At 41.6% G+C, this 11,475-nt stretch overlaps 2 protein-coding genes across 2 annotated transcripts; one reads left to right on the forward strand and one right to left on the reverse strand.

The window, feature by feature from the left end:
* Positions 1 to 1,638: 1,638 nt before the first annotated feature.
* LOC143326981 (rho-related GTP-binding protein RhoA-C) lies at positions 1,639 to 6,964 on the forward strand. The gene is made up of 5 exons (XM_076741078.1): positions 1,639 to 1,700; positions 3,724 to 3,879; positions 4,579 to 4,699; positions 4,794 to 4,924; positions 5,152 to 6,964. Exons 2-5 carry the CDS (start codon positions 3,724 to 3,726, stop codon positions 5,323 to 5,325), a joined length of 582 nt encoding a protein of 193 aa, XP_076597193.1. The 5' UTR covers positions 1,639 to 1,700; the 3' UTR covers positions 5,326 to 6,964.
* Positions 6,965 to 7,184: 220 nt separating this feature from the next.
* tpk2 (thiamin pyrophosphokinase 2) lies at positions 7,185 to 11,003 on the reverse strand. Its single transcript, XM_076741224.1, has 8 exons — positions 10,695 to 11,003; positions 10,366 to 10,607; positions 9,517 to 9,580; positions 9,301 to 9,431; positions 9,048 to 9,166; positions 8,021 to 8,153; positions 7,808 to 7,904; positions 7,185 to 7,704 (listed from the first exon to the last, which is right to left on the reverse strand). Exons 1-8 carry the CDS (start codon positions 10,762 to 10,764, stop codon positions 7,655 to 7,657), a joined length of 906 nt encoding a protein of 301 aa, XP_076597339.1. The 5' UTR covers positions 10,765 to 11,003; the 3' UTR covers positions 7,185 to 7,654.
* Positions 11,004 to 11,475: the final 472 nt, after the last annotated feature.

An 11,475-nucleotide genomic window follows, 5' to 3' on the forward strand; every position in this document is an offset into this window, starting at 1 on the left:
GTAAGAGTTGCAGGATAAGTTTTAGAAAATTTTGGACACAACCATGTGGTTTGGATTCAGATGGTTATGAGTCAGAGATAAATGTGTTGAAGGGAACCACTGAAAAAGATACTGCACAATGTACCAATAGAAACCAGGGATAAAGTCCAACGTTTGTTTGTTCTTATTAACAGACTACACGTACCCATTACTGCATGTAGGTTAGTGTAGTCATTTACACACATTATGGCAGAATAACATACATTTACCATTGCATGCAATGATTGCCAGTTGTGTATCAATTGCTGAAGTTAAAGGTATCAAGGAATTTGACAGAGGTCACCACAAATATCTAAGGATCTTGTCAGTCACTTGAGTGCAGCATCTTAGTGGTAAGGTTGGAAATTTCCCACCTACATAGTCGAGTAAAGGTGCCTTATGAAAAATTCTGTTTAGCAAATTTTTTGTTTGTATTCAGTGTTTCTCACCAGAATGCATTATTAATCAACGCCACATGATCCATATTTTGGGAATTACACCGACTGCCTTTCTTTTAAGAGTGAGATGAGAAATGATGGACACTGGTTTTGGTCTCCAGACAGGCAGAATAGTCTTAACACCAAACCTGGCAACTTAGTTGTTAGGACAAGACTTCAGGAAGTACCGCGTAGTCTGATGGATTCTAATTTCAAATCAGTCTCCATTTTGATGAATAAATAAATGCTCTTATTGGTCTCCATTGTCTGAACAGTGAACATGCTAGAAAGCAAGACTCTACACAACAATGGTCACATAGGTTTTTTTTTTTCTTGACAACCATTTGACAGTAACAAGGCCACAAAGAGGGGCATGCATGGCTCTTCTTAGCTATTGAGTCTGAACAACAGAATCCAGTGCAAAAAGGTTGCAGTAACCCTTTTGAGTTATTCAGTCATTCAACAGAACATGTACATATACACACAGTATGCATATGCAGTAGTTATACCACATGCTGTAGTCACTGTGCCTGGCTCCGGAGGGAGCTTCCTCCAAGTCTCCCTGGGTTAATAATTATAATTGATTTCTAACATCTTACATTTTCTTTCAAGCATGACCCATACAAGGAACTTCAGTCTGAATATCTGCTGCTTTGATTTTGACCGCTGTTTTTAAGATCTGTCTCTTGCAAGTCTCCAAACTTTATGGAAGAGCAATGCTAAATTAATGGTGTGCTGTTTTAAGTAAATCCCTTTAAACCTCAGCTCACAGTCACTGGATACACTGTATATTCCTTTCTTTCTTTTTCCACAACGGGGTTAAGAAGAAGTATGTTAACATTCTTTGACTATAATGATCCTGAAATATGTTGCTAATTTCTGTGTATGAACAATAATCAATATGATAACTTAGAATCTTTACATTTATACCACCTAAAATTTTAGCATTTCACATGCCTTGATTCAATTAATTTGATTTGTCATATGAATGTCTTTAGGAACAGAGTGGTATCCAGTGGATGTAAACAGGGAAGGCTTGACCCGGTGAAAAACTACTTTCATTTTTCTCCAGGGTAAAAGAAAACTGGGCGAGTTTATGTACGTATTATATTGATTGGTTAATGTACTATTCACTCATAATTTTACTGCGTCCTATTGGCTGAAAGTATATTATGTGGGCGGGAGCAATCTTCGTGGCACTGTCGGGGGCGGGACTGCTAGGTCCGACAGGAAAACTAAAGAAAGGCGAGTATATCTACTAAAACGGGGAAATAACATTGACATTATTACTCATAATATGTCTGTCCTTACTTTGTACGTCGAGGTAGCTGCTAGAATCAAGCGACATGTTGCGGTTTCCTAATTTTATATGTGCAGCTGGACGAGAGGCCAGCTGTCCCGAAAACTAAGCAAAGTTAGCAAGCTAATAATTAGCTTCCTTAGATGGAATGGAAACTGCTGCTAGCTAGAAGTTAGCCGATACTCCACGAATTCACATGCAAACAGGCCAGTTACGGACAGTGATGTATAACTGAGGTAACATTAGGATGACAAGTTATCTGTAACGTGAAGCAATTCACTGAAGGTTAACCTGACAGATAATATAGCGCTTTACATTTGAGGAAAAAAAAAAAAAAAACACAGAGGAAGTGAAGTTCTGCAACGTAAACTTACCAGATCGTCCAGTTAGGCCAGTTTGAGGCTTCATTACTGTCTACACTAATATGATCTTTGCCAACAGTATGTTCACCCAGTTCATTCTCCAAAGCGGTGAATAGTTCATAGAGAAAACTGCAGAAAACGACTGTTTATGATGCCATCAGCAGGAGATCAGTCCACTAAATATATTTGTGTTGGCAGAATTTTAGTAGGTAAAGCTGTGAAGCTTTAATGAATAGTGAAGAAATCTATTACAGATATAGATTAGAGTAACCTGCTTTGGATTAAAAATGGTGACAGTGACAGACACCTGTTTTCATTAGGCCACTCAATCTGTGGATTGTTTTATCAACATATGTTTTACCAACACCCAGCATGTTGCTTTAGATCACTTTTGATAAAAGAAAGAAGAGTGATTCTGTCTGTTGTCATGCTGTGCTGTCATTTACTGCTAGGTATTTTGTTCATTGAGTTGACTGTTGGCAGCAACCTCAACTCAACGAGGTAACTTCATGCTTCATCCCCCATTTTTGCTGTCAGGCCCACATTGAAGTTGGATGATTTGTATTTTGTTGGTTGTGTGTTGTGTTGAGGAATGCAATTTGACTTGTTTCTATTCACATGAAACAGTGGAGACAGTGGAGGTCGATATGCTGAAGTGGGGAGTGAATGTGATGAAATTGCTGCTTTTGAGAGGACACGTGTTGACGTTGGGCAGTAGAACAGCAGTGTATCCTAAAATGTTTATGCACATCCGTTGTTACAGCAGGGGCCTCAGTATAGAGGTCTCCAGCAAAATAACACCAGGCCGTCCATCAGAAAGTTTAACCTGGCTATCTTATGGCTGCAACACAGTCTCCATCAGCCACAAAGAATTGGTTTGCCATTTTAATGAAGGTGCATTGCCAATAGTGAGCAGTAGATTGTTTTTATAGAGCGAAGTCTGTGAGTCCATAGTCTCACAACAGGAGATAAAATGATGGAGGTATAATCTTCCTTAAATCCTCATGGTGTTCTAAACTGCTGTGTGGTGTTTTGATGTCTGATAAAACTACAAACTCAAGGATCCATAACTCAAACCAGCCTTCGTCAACCCTGTTTCATGATCTCGCTCAGCTCGCTTTTAGCAGCCTGTCTATAGCCTGCACGGTGTGTTAATGCAGGGCTGTTCGCTCTGAATGACCAAAAGTGCCGTGAATTACATACTTGAGAAGATGGGAAACAGAAAGGTTGTTGTTGCCAGAGAGCAGAGCTGGAACTTGTAGTTTACAGTAATTGGTTGTTTAACTTTTCTAAAAATAAATTGTGATGAAGCACTGCAGCTGTACTTGATAAGATTTTAGGAGCATGTGATTAAGGAACATGTGTTCACAGTATTCCACACTGAATGCACCCCAGCACCACCTTTTCAGATTTCATGGGTCAGTTTCCACCTCAGAACTGTTCATAGTGTTATCCATAATATGTTGCATTGGGGGCTCTCTATAGACAGAATAGCCTAATTCTGGTCAAAAGTACTTCATCACTGTGCTAGGTAAACCTGCCCGAACTTGCCTGTAAACATCCCTGACCTTGTATATGTCTTCAAATTCTTTTATTATTCTTTCAGATGGCTGCAATCAGAAAGAAGCTGGTGATAGTTGGCGATGGAGCCTGTGGCAAGACCTGTCTCCTCATAGTGTTTAGCAAAGATCAGTTCCCTGAGGTTTATGTGCCCACAGTGTTTGAAAACTATGTGGCAGACATTGAGGTGGATGGTAAACAGGTAAGCTGTTCATTACGATGACAAATTTCAAGTTTTTAATATTCACAGTGATCCTTTAACTTAGCATGGGATGTGTAGTTTCAGGCTCTGAACCTTAGGGTTTATTTCAAATGTAGCTTCAACCAATATTGGATTTTTTGAGGCCAATGCTGATATCAGTATTGGGGAATTTGTTAACAATCTGATAATGATCTATCTAATGAGGATATACTTCTTAAAGTTGTGACCAAGATTCATATGGAGCTCGACATTTGAAAACTTGTCAGTGCTCTCAGGTGGACAACATACATGCTGATACCAGTATACAGTATGTTAGCATCAAGATGATATTGGCTGATATATCAGCCCGGCCCTATTTCAAAGCCTTTCTCTGTATCTGAATAATGACAGCTGATTACAGGCCTTAACACATTATGTGGTTGCCTGGTAACTAGCTGATGACAAGACTTTGGGAAGTGACTGAGCAAAGAAATAAAGTCCAGTGTATAATTCCCCGTAAAATCACAAATAGTCACATTTACATTGCATTTTCTGCATGAGATTCCAGAGGTGTTGGTTGGTATATTTTAGAAGTTTAGATGTCACAAGCTAGCTGTGTCCTCCTGCTACCAGCCTTTATGCTAAGCTAGGCTAAACAAGTCCTGACTTTAACCTTACATGAGTCCTTGGAAGTGAACGAGTCCTCTTGTCATGTTATAGGTGGAGCTGGCTCTTTGGGACACAGCAGGACAGGAGGACTATGACCGACTGAGACCTCTGTCCTATCCAGACACTGATGTGATCCTAATGTGTTTCTCAATTGACAGTCCTGACAGTTTGGGTGAGATTTCCTTCATCAATATTTATTTATTTTTAACCAGTGTTCTGTCTGCGTCTGCTCCATGTTCAACATATCCACCTTGTGCCTGATGCAGAGAATATTCCAGAGAAGTGGACACCTGAGGTGAAGCACTTCTGTCCCAATGTGCCCATTATTCTCGTGGGAAACAAGAAAGACCTGCGAAATGATGAGCACACACGTCGAGAGTTGGCTAAGATGAAACAGGTCAGTTTATGGGGCTAACTAAGATGCTTTTAGAAGTGTCAGGCCTGTGGAGTTCTGTATGTGCAGAATTTCAAGCTAATCCTACCAGAGGAGGAATATATATCTATGCCACATTTTGATCATCGGTGAACATGCAATGTCTTCTAAAAGATGTTTTTTTTCCATAGTAAGCTCTCCTTTTTTTAAAAGAGCGGATCTTCCTCTGTGACTCTGGTTTCTCCTAACAGGAACCAGTGAAGTCAGACGAGGCGAGGGACATGGCTAACCGCATCAATGCCTTTGGTTACCTCGAGTGCTCAGCCAAGACAAAGGATGGTGTGAGGGATGTGTTTGAGATGGCCACCAGGGCAGCACTACAAGCCAAGAGACGAGGCAAGAAGAGCGGCTGCCTTCTGCTTTAGAGCGTCAGCGCACGCAGGATCGGGAGGGAGGGGGAAATGAACCAAGCCAAGAAAAACGTCCTCCTCTGTGTCTGCTTTGTCACCAAGATGGGCACATCTGAATGGGTCGTAATAGGGATGAGGGAGAAAAGTCAACCCAGGCCAAAGGGAAATAAAGGAAGGTCAAATGAAAAGGAAAAAGGGAGTATATAGATTTAAGTCCAAGGTTATAGCCTTTACCTGTCAAATTTGGAACTGTCATCTTTTTTTTCTGACTCATTAGACCTCACATTTAGAGAATGTGAAGAGAAGGGAACATATCTCCAACTCATGCTTTTAAAAGTGTTGGACGATAAGTACTTTAAGTAGGGTTTCCAGTTCTCTGAAAGGAGTATGATGCTCTCTTCTGTCCTTAACTGTAGCTCTCTGGTTTGTCGTCGAGGCCAGCTGAAGAAGAGATGAGCTCAGTGTTGGAAGACGTCCACAGCCTGCAGTGTGACTGTGCTCGTCTTTCAGTTTTTGCCCTTCCATTCTCTAGGATTTTTCTTTCTCCTTTATTTCCTGGCAGAAACATAGACCAACCTAATTTCACATGGAGTCTGTTTATGAGTGTGTCGTATTTGATACAGCTTTGATTCACTGAAAAAGCTGAGAGCTTGATTGGCATGAGGGCATGAATACATGGTGGCAATGAGACCACGCGTGTTAATGAATGCACCAGTCAGATAACTGATGGGGATTGTCAAACACACTGTATACAATTGGATGTTAAAGGGTTGACTAAATTGTATTATCCTCTAAACAGTTACTGTAAATTGTCCAGTAGTGAGGCCTTACTTTATCTCACCTGCAGATAGGACCAGACCTTAATGTAACACAGGTTTATATTAGAGACGAGCTTGTCTTTCTAATTTCCCGTCTTAAGATGTTTAAGTATAATTCATATAGTAAGAAAGCTCCATGTTTTCTCATCCACTCTATTGATGTAAACTCAACACTTCCTCCATGTTGTACATCTCTGCAGCATTATATCCATCACTACTCAGACGGTCGTCAGTTTCCCTTTCACATGAATCATTTGTTCAGATCGTTTTCAGTCACTCCAGGTTTGCTGTTAAGTTACCATCGATGAATGGCAGCAGACTCTCAGAGGAACCGTGCAGCGAGTGTGACTCTGTTGAACTGATAAAGTGCTGTGGAAATGTACATTATGGTATGGTCATTCCACCCCCTCACTGTCCAGCTGTTACTACACTCTCCCATTATTTAAGTATCAGCCTTTATTTGAACTGTACGGTGTTCCTGTATGTCAGGGTGACAGTGGAAGTGTGTTTTCTTCCCACTCTCCAACTTCACTCACGATGTCTACGACTATTCTTTTTCCACTTTGTATTCTGTTGTATGTTATTTGAACTTTTATGTGATATTCTACTGGCTTGCGTTGTATTCTTTGCACACATTTTAAAACTAAAGGTCAGTGTGGTACACACTTCGAAAAAACATGATGTCAAATAATGAAATGCAAAATGCAAGCGACTCCTTAAGTATTGGTTATTTGTAAAAGGACTATTCTTTTGTATACAAATGTATCTTCACATTTCTCCAGTCATCTTTTTTAATGTATTCTAAAGGAAATAAATTGCAACTGATAATGACTAAATGCCACATTCAGTTATTTCTGTAAATCATAGCTCTGTGCTCCACTCACAGGTTACTCAGTCACTCCAGACTCACGCTTTGTGGCCAAATGTAGAAATACTAGTTGAGCTCTCAAAGTTTCCAAAGAATTTAGGGAAAGATGTGTTTTCTTCTTCCCTAATTTGAAGACTGAGTTGTTTCTGAAAAAATAGATGGAATATCTTACAAAGGCAAATCGAGAGCTGTTATCTTAAAACATGTTTAATAACCTCATGTACAGTAAACGGTGCTTGACAAGATTCACTGGATTGGAAAATACAAGATCTAATCATCCTGAAATGATAAATCACGATGCAAGCGTCAAAGTTAATTCTTTTGGGAACAATATGGGGAAAGTGAACGGGGGCCTGACTGAAAGAAATGAGGGACTTTAGGAAAGACAGTTTGCAGCTGAAACTGATTTGAGACAAAATGAACAAACAGGACAATCTGAGTGACTGAAGAGAGGAGTGATGTGGACAAAACCCAAACACACGTTTCACCTTACAGTAAACGGAGTGATTTGGGTGGCTGCTCCAGACGACACAATATCAGAATCCACTGAGTTAAACAGGAGGCTGAGGAGCTCTCTGCTTCTTTCAGCTGCATGTACACAGCAATGTAACACAGTATGTGGTGTCTTGGCCTCTGCCGGCGGGCACAGTCCTCAGCTTCACTCTAAGGTCTGATGGAGTCCTGCCACAAATTCCTGATAGCATGGCTCTGAAATGAAAAGCATATACTCAACACAAGACTGCATTACAGAATCTGAAATCTGATCCGGTCAGCTGATTTCATCAGTTTAAAGTTGTCAATGGCCACAAACCTGTGTCAGGCTCAATAAACGAGTGTCGAATGAGGAAGTCCAACACCACCATGGCAGAGTTGGGCTTGAAGTCATCAGTGGCCAGCAGTTCCTTCACCTGAAACCAGGACAGAGCGACCACAAAACAGCCCTCTCATAGTTTTATCACGTCTACCTTTGAATGACATTGTTATCTCATAGGAATACTATTCAGAATATGTCAGCAATGCTAACCTGATCTATGGGCAGGAGGTAGAAATCTTGCACCTCTCCATCCCCTACTCTGGGCCTGAAATCCAGAGGGAGCTCCACATCAAAGACAAACTGACTTTCTGGAAACACCCCATCTTCATCCTTGTAGGTGTAGCTACAAAATATATTGAAAGGGTCAGTTGTGGAACCTAAAGAGGCTTTGTTTCATAATAACAAGCATGCAGAACAGAGGGACACTGGCCATGAAGGTGGTTCTTCAGAGGACCTGAACGCCACGCAGAGATGAAACCGTGGTGCATTCTAACCAATCAGCAGTCCCAGTGCACCTTTTCATTTTCAGCTCTGTCCCTTGAAGGTGCCCTGAGGAGTTTTCATGTCTTCTTCACTGCTGTATTTGGCACATTGCTGTGTCTTGGTGCATTCCCACCACCTTTCTACCACTGGGACAGTTTGAGACTACTAGCAGGAATGTGTGTCACATTCCTTGTGTGTGCAGGCATGTGTGTCCTTCTGTGAGTAAAAGAAAAATTCTATTTCTGATTGTCAACTAATCCCACACCCAAACCAACAATGTGTTAGTCCGTCTCTCAACACTTTCTGACTTCCCCGTTCTGACTGTGGCCCTCAGCTCCGAGCTCACTGGTTCCTACGGATGATGTTAATCTTGAAAAACAGCTCACAGATACATAGTTTTCTATTTTAAAAGGCTCAGAAATATCCTAAAACAGCTGGTTACTGTGGTTTTTCATCAAATATTATGAAATTAAAAACTACAGCGTGTTTCATCACACAATTCATGGTAATGAAATGCCACCAAGTGCAACAGTGGCTCAGTGATGTGTTTTTTATAGTTTCTGGACAACAATGGAGCTCTGTGGTACAGAGGAAGAAGATAATATCAGGCTTTGAAAAACACACAATACTTGTTAGTGGGATATGTTCATCACTGGTTTGGGTTCATTTAATTAGCTTTGTTGACAATAAATCAACAGAAATATCCTTTAACGCCAACAGAGTCTTTTTACATGAGTGGCGTTGTGAAGCTCACCTTACTGTGGTTACAGGATGAGCCTTCTCAGCAATGGCTGCTGGGATACAAGCTTCCTCCTCACATTCTTTGATCAGAGTTTGTTTGATGCCAACACCAGCAGCCAGACCACCTGCTGCCTTCCAAGATACAACACAAGCCTTCTTGAAGCAACTCTGAATATGAAGAGCTTTGAAAATGTTGAACTATTACCACTGTTTGCTGAATCTACTATGACAGCACATACAGACTGTCAGCTGCTGTTTGTACTCACCACATTGTCCAGTAGTCCAGGGTATGTCTGCTTAGTCGGGGAGCGACGAGCCAGCCACATGCTGACCTCCCCACTGTCGCTGACAGTGTAGCCGTTGACATGGACTCCGTACCGCTTCACCCCAAAAAGACCTGTGGTGCAGCATCTCGGTCAGCTCATGCAACACTAATACTGATCAAACATTGTGTGGAGCTGCAACTGTGTACCACAACATACTTGTAGCAGCTCTTTCCATCCACATCAAAGGACGGTCAGAGAATTTTGGCATCACACTGTACTTCTGAAAGAGGAGAATGCTTCAGTTACGCTGATACATGAGCTGTGTAGGGTCATTTTATATATTGCAAATGTTGCCATTTTAATTTTCACAGTCCATGGTCCAATCAAGCATACAAGTTGGAAGAAACTATCGTTAGAAGTCATCCACTGAGGACCATGAATATCCCCTGAAACTTCATTCTTGTGTCTTGCATACTAGTTTTATGAATCCTGCCATGGACCATGGACAAGAGACCAAGAGCTCGGCATGATTCTTTGAAGAATTTTCTCTGGGAACCGTGAACATGTGCACACATTTAATGGAATGCTACACATTCATTTTACAGATTTACAGAGAGCACGAAATGCAAGCCTGGACCACCAACTGCCCCCTTACCCACAGGGGCCCCAGAAACAGCTTTTTAGTAATTTGATCAGTTGCAAATTTGTTACCACTTAAATACAATGTCAACCTCAGACTGACTAAATAAATAATTAGAATATAAAATAAAATAAAATCTAAGTTCAAGAGTGTATTCTAGTATCCATTTTGCTCACATGGTGAATATTCCTAAACAATGTGTTTAATCCTCAGACTGCTTAAAACAGCCAAACCAAGAGCCAGTTAGTTTTATTCGACCTGACACAAGCCCACCAACAAGTTTATGCCAAGGACCCCCTGACTGGTGAATGTGGTCATGATCTGCTCCCTCTGGCCAGTGTCATACAGAGTGGGAGTTAAAAACAGCATCAGACATACTCCCATGACACCTGCCCTCCCTCGGGCTCGAACAGGCGTGTGCTCACCTCATCTCTCCATCCTTTGAGACAGCCCAGGGAACCCTCGTGTCTCATGGCTTGCAGGACAGCGTCCACAGCCTCAGATCTCCTCTCGTACGAGTCCAGACCGGCACACAGTGACACTGCGCCATCCCGTGGCGGACTGAACACCTCTGGATACCGAGTCAACAGTGAAGCTACCTGAGGAGGAACCCAACCTACAGGCGCGTGATCTATCTCAAACCTAAAGCAGCTGGTCCGACAGGAGCCTGTGGAAATAAGATGGAGGTGGTTACTTAATAAAACATTTCATAGAGTCGACTATATTATACTTTGACACACTGTCAGTCACCCACCCGGTTGATAAAAGTTATTCATTCGGCGGAGGAGTTGGAGTATTTTTTCTGACCAGGCAGAGTTGGCCATTTTAAATTCCAGTCTGTCAACAAATAACTGTCTCAAGCACCATTAGAGTAAATGTCTTTGTGGACAAGTTGACTAATAATTATACTGCACGTGACGAGTAGAGATGGACGTATAATACCGAAACTTCATATATTGTATCGGTACATGTGGAGAAACAGCTCCAACACTACACTGAGCTTCTTCAGTCCGGTGCTGACTACGTAACTGGACGTCATATATTCCTTACTGCCGCCCGCACTATTGCGCATGTCCTCCTCCTCCTCCTCCTGCTGCTCTTCTTCTTCTTCGTATTTTTCTTCTTCGTGGCCGACCAAACTGCTGTAATAGCAATAAGGCCTTTCTCAATATGCGTTCTTCTCTGTACTTGTGTTCTTGTGTACTTGTGAAACGTCATCAGTCTGAGCCCAAGTACTGTTCCAATTAAAAAGTCCGCATCTCGCCAAGTACAGTCAAATACCCGGATGTGTTCTTGCCCCTCCCATTTTATCGAGGATGCATCGGGTGGTGACTTGTGTGGACTTGGGGCAGCCACGTATCCCAGAATGCATTTCGTAGCAACGATCGCGGAGGAGAGGACTCACAACTGTAAAGTTACAAGTTTCGAAATACTACTGTTTTAGTAGTACGGAGTGTGGTTTTAAGATTATTTTATGTGAGAAAGTGGATGTTAAAATTTAAAATCTGTGGTCGATTCATCACGATAGCGCGTAG

This window comes from Chaetodon auriga, chromosome 10 (genome assembly GCF_051107435.1).
Source record: "Chaetodon auriga isolate fChaAug3 chromosome 10, fChaAug3.hap1, whole genome shotgun sequence".
Lineage (NCBI taxonomy): Eukaryota > Metazoa > Chordata > Actinopteri > Chaetodontiformes > Chaetodontidae > Chaetodon > Chaetodon auriga.